This window comes from Perkinsus marinus, assembly GCF_000006405.1.
Source record: "Perkinsus marinus ATCC 50983 genomic scaffold scf_1104296934348, whole genome shotgun sequence".
NCBI lineage: Eukaryota > Perkinsozoa > Perkinsida > Perkinsidae > Perkinsus > Perkinsus marinus.
In genome coordinates, this window is record NW_003214835.1 from 1 (window position 1) to 5,280 (window position 5,280).

The window sequence follows — 5,280 nt, forward strand, 5'->3', positions numbered from 1 at the left end:
CCCAACATATCTCTACCCCAACATCATCATCAAGGATGGCATCCATTATGCTTCTATATCTAGCTGGGAGAGATGCAGGATTGTAATGATATATTCAATCATAATACGATATATTACTATCATTAGTATTATGATTATCAGGGATAGAGCTACTCTATATGCAGCATGTATGATGTATTCAACTGTGACCACGACCACCATGACGACTATGAGGAGGATTATGCATGATGAAGATGATAAGCCTATAACATCAACAACAACAACAACATACAATGAGGAGTTAACATCAACAATAGCTGCAACCTTATGGATAGCTGTTAAGGCATCACTCAGCACTAATAGTGTTGTTAATAATAATAATAATAATAATACAGGTATTAACAATAAGAGCAACAACAAGAAGAATAGTATTCTCAATAACATACTGCTTGTTATAGATATACAACCTCCTGCTGCTGCTGCTGCCGAAGTAACGCTACGACATTGTATCAATTCGGCTCTTCGAGTTGTATCTACGGTCCATCTACATGAGGAGGAGAGCAGCAGCATCATCATGATAGGCATAGGCCTAGGACAATAAGTACTACTACTAGTAGTATGGAGGAGTATTGGCAGTATCGGGAACATATAATACATAATACTGGTAGTAGTAGTAGTAGTAGTAGTTGTATAGGGTTGTTACTACTCCTTCTTCTTTTGTAGAAACTACGGTATTACATCTAATTGGTTATAATACATCATCATACATTAATAATGCTGTAACACTATTACGTATGGTAGCCAACTATTCTACTATATTATCATCATCATCATCATATTATTCAATTATTAGTACCGCTATATTACTCTGTGATGAGGTAATTGTCAATGGTATACTATATGATAATATATACATGATGAATAATAATAAGAAGAATGATAATGATGATGATACAATATTAGTAGTTACTGATGAGGAATGTACTAATGTGATAGCATTGGCAGTAGTGTATCTAGCAGTAGTAGCTAACAGTAATAAGGTATATGATGATGATTATAATAATGAGAAGCAAGCAATAATGGCTACCATACCATTACCTATTGTACAAGCTCTCGAGAACAACAACAACAACAACCATCATGATGATGATGATGATGGTTATACAGATGATGATGACGACGACGAACATCATGTGAAGGTCGGGAATAATAATAATAAGATGGTAGTATTATTTAACACTGTGGTGAGTAGTATAATGGACGCTGCACCTCACTTTAAAGATCGGCTAACGAAGGCTTTATTAACCTTATACAATAATAATAATGATGCTAGTGATGATGATAATAATGAGGATAGTAGTTACCATTATGTGCCACCTTTATGTAGTGTTAGTGTATTAATCATATTATAATATTCATATTCCTTCTTCTTCTTCTTCTTCTTCTTCTTCTTCTTGTTGTTGTTGTTGTTGTTGTTGAACTACTTATGCGGCGGATTGGTTAGTCTCGTCGTCGTCGTCGTCGTCGTCGTCATGATTGTTGTCAGAAGATCGTTGTTCAACAACGGTCTAAGGGGATGAAATCAAATCAATCGATATGTTCTATAGCTGCCGCCGCTCCCTACTTACTAACGAGTTGAGTACTGAGGTGAGTTATTGTACGTAAAATATGGTCGTGACCAATGGTCATGTATTATGATGATGAATTGATGTTGATGATGAATAACCACAAGAAGCGAGAGAAGAAATTAGTTAATTTTTAGTAGTATCACCAAATATTATTGAACTGTGTTGTCTAATAAAGATAGACAGGCATCATAGACGACGACGATGAGCATCATCATCATACAAGAGAGCCCACCGCCATCGGGTAGTAGTAGTAGCATGGACTCACTACACCTAGCTCTTGGCATCTATCCTTCAATCTTCAATAATGTCTCGTCTTTTGGATGTCGGCTCCGACCATCTGTGAACAGCAGCAGCAGCAGCAGCAGCTGTACATCCCTCCTCGGTCGTGATCAAGCCGGCGCCGCCGCCGGCGGTCATCATCATCATACCCTCATCGATCTGCTACTCTGCTGCTACGATAGGCTCTCCAAGAATATCTCGCAATAACCTCTTCAGTCCCGATCTCGATCGAGTAGCTGCTGCTCTTGACAATGAGTGAAGAAGAAGCCGCCATAGACGACAGTTGTTTATATCATCATCATTACGTAGGACGGATAATAATAACATTTCATGTCAGCTCAAATCGTCGGGATAGTTGTTGTTGTTGTAGTAGTACCACTTGATCATCATCATCATCAACCAGAACTGTTGTCACTGACATCATATGAATAGATATACAGATGCTGCTAGCAAGATGATAGCATCATCACAACATGGTAGAATCTCCGACACCAGTCGTGGGAAGTCCGACGCCGCCGCCGCTGTACGGTACGTCACTCGGGTGGTAGTGGTAGTGCAGCATATCACGCTTGAAATACTCGAGAATAACGAGTATCGAGTAGCAGCGTTCTTCGATCATCTCTAATCTCTGATCTTCGTTGACTACGAAGGTAGCCGCCGAACTCCTTATCACGGGGCAACATTGTACTAGGGTGCAATGACAAAATGGTGAGAACCGAATATGACAGAAAAGAAGAGAATGACCAAATAAGAGTAACTCGGTGGTCTCTCATCCTCCTTATGTGAGGATCTAGTTGTTACATCAATCAATTGTCCGTTACATGGCCTTCAAACAGCAGAAGAACATGCTGCCCTCTTCGAACTCTTCGATGCTGCTCTTAGCTATAATGAAAGGTGAAACGCCTATCTAATTAATAGATGGTAGGATATGTGATGGAGATTGAGCCATTATGGTTCGTGGGTCAACAGAGTCATCATGACCTTTATGGTTGTTCCTCCTCCAACCTGTACTCAATGGATAACGTGTGTAAAAGTATCCAGCTCTGTATAGTAATATGAAACTACCGATTACTACATCATCCGCATTGTTACGATAGTAAAAGGCATGGTCGTCGTCGTTATTAATCGTAGTGACTAACCACTACTACCCTGAATATAAGGGTTCCTCTAATAATAATTAAAGACGACAAGCTATCTTCTCAGATGAACTATATTAATTATACTCGATATGGTTCATGGTGAACCATTAACTATTAACTGACTCTCTCAACACAACAACTCTATTAAAGTTTCTCTGCTGTCTACTACGGTCGAGGAACTAACAGTGATAGTTATCATTAAAGGCTACTGATTATGATGATGATATTACTACTATCATCATCACGATAACTGTAGTATATGAGGGGTATATTATCAATATATTTTGTTATCGATAGTACTGGTATTTAGCAAAAATGCTATAAGTGTATTAATCAACATCCATATGATGATGATGATCATCATCCTTAGCAACTTCCTCCTCCTCCTCTTCTCCATCCTGATCATCAGAGCTATCATCAGGTTCCTCTACAATGGGTTCAGGAGAGCCTCTCTCCTCTTCTTTACTATTAGACTCGGCCGACTCGTCTTGAGCCTTCTTAGATGATGGTGGTGATGATGGAGGCTTCTCAGACAGTATACCATCAGCCAACTTGATAAGGGCATCAGTCTTATCATTGAGCTGTGATACAGTATATACTGGTTGTAGATAAAGAGGTTGTCTAACTTGTAATGCCTTCTGTTGAGATAACCATGATTCCAGTTTATGGCATTCTTCTAATATATACTCTTTCCTTTCAATAGCAATATGTGCATAGGCAATATCAGGAGACTGAGCTAAGGACCTATACTTCTGTATAACATCCTGTGCTCTAGCCTCTGCCTCAGGTCTTAGACTAGCTTCCATAGCACGACTCTCAGCTCCATCTCCTAATGCACGTATCTCTATCAGCTTGTCCATGTACTCAGCCTTAGTAGCCTGAATGAGATAATGTCAAATGATTATTATCATATTAGATAATAATGATACCTCATAATGATCATATACCCAATCCTCAGTCTGCATTAATATATTAGATAATTCTTCTCTCTGGGCTGCACTAAGGAAATCATACCATCTAGATGATGGTGAACTTATCTTATCCCTAATAGTAGAATATTAATCGTAATAGTAAATCAACTACTACTACTACTACCTGCTCTCGAAGATATAGCTCTCTAACTCATTACGTTTCTCATCAGTCTCCGCCACTTCCCTATCAATATTTCTCATCTTTAACTCATCATCTTCAGCAGCTCTTAGCCTATCTTCCGACATACCAGGTAGACCAGAACCTATATAACAAGAATGAGAGGATAATAATAGTAATGATGATATCGTACGAATAATGGGTATATCGGTCTTCTTAGTCCGAGTTTTAATCTTGGTCACTTCAACTAGCTCCTCCTCCTCGTCCTCCTCGAACTCATCTCCCTTTCCTTCCTTCTCACTACTAATACCAGAAGCAGCAGGAGCAGCAGGAGCCTAAGGATGATGATGATGATGTATTATTGAATCCACGTGATGTTGTACCTCAGCAGGCTGCATATTCACATCATCATTGGTAATAGTAGTAGTAGCTGCTGCTGCTGAAGGAGAGGCATCTACCATATTCTCATCATCATTAGTTTCCTTATTAATAGGTCGTCGTCGTCTACGCTCCTTCTCTACAACTTGATACTCTTCCTCTTCTATCATAATAGCATTCTCAATACTGAATGTACCATGTAGACTGAGCTTAGCTCGGACTTTAATCTTCTTAGGTCCTTCATCATTCTCACTATTATGAGGTACTTGTATAGTATATCTCCCAAGAGATGCATCATCGCCATGGTCCTCACTGTTGGTATATTGTGCCCATAGCTCAAAGGCTTCCTTACGATAGAAGGTAAGCATCTTAACCGTATTAAGTGTAGATCTTGGTGGGAAGACCTCAGTCCTCTTGATGATAGAAGAACATCCTTCAACATCATCATTATCAGTAGTAGATGTTGCCTGCTGTTGCTGCTGCCAGGCTACCTCAATGCCTTGTTGAGTAAAATCAGTAACGGCAAAGTCCCTAAAAACGACGAGGTAGCCTGATCATAATGATGATGTTACATGATGTATATTACCTAACCTTGAATAGGGGTGATAACATAGCGGCTTGTAATGCACATCCTCGTGCTACACACTCATCAGCATTAAGAGTACGAGATAAGTCCTTATGTAGAGTATCAACAATAGTACGTTGTATGAATGGTACTCTAGATACACCACCAATGATCTCTACTGAATGTAAATCATCAATAGTAATGTTAGCTTCCTTCAATGCCT

The 5,280-nt window shown here is 39.2% G+C and overlaps 2 protein-coding genes across 3 annotated transcripts; both read right to left on the reverse strand.

Moving 5' to 3' along the window:
• Window positions 1-523: 523 nt before the first annotated feature.
• Window positions 524-1,169, reverse strand: Pmar_PMAR012303 (hypothetical protein; the record flags this gene model as incomplete). The annotated part of the gene is made up of 3 exons (XM_002784939.1): window positions 524-568; window positions 965-992; window positions 1,078-1,169. 3 exons carry the CDS (start codon window positions 1,167-1,169, stop codon window positions 524-526), a joined length of 165 nt encoding a protein of 54 aa, XP_002784985.1.
• Window positions 1,170-3,192: 2,023 nt separating this feature from the next.
• On the reverse strand, window positions 3,193-5,104 carry Pmar_PMAR012304 (Cg4 protein, putative; the record flags this gene model as incomplete). 2 transcript variants are annotated; one of them, XM_002784941.1, is made up of 6 exons in its annotated part: window positions 3,193-3,903; window positions 3,955-4,069; window positions 4,121-4,259; window positions 4,308-4,449; window positions 4,498-5,023; window positions 5,079-5,104. In XM_002784941.1, the coding sequence occupies 6 exons, from the start codon at window positions 5,102-5,104 to the stop codon at window positions 3,355-3,357; spliced, it is 1,497 nt and encodes a 498-aa protein (XP_002784987.1). In that variant the 3' UTR covers window positions 3,193-3,354. The 2 variants fall into 2 exon arrangements, with proteins under 2 accessions (XP_002784987.1, XP_002784986.1); XM_002784940.1 differs by having other exon boundaries at window positions 3,206-3,903; window positions 3,955-4,024.
• Window positions 5,105-5,280: the final 176 nt, after the last annotated feature.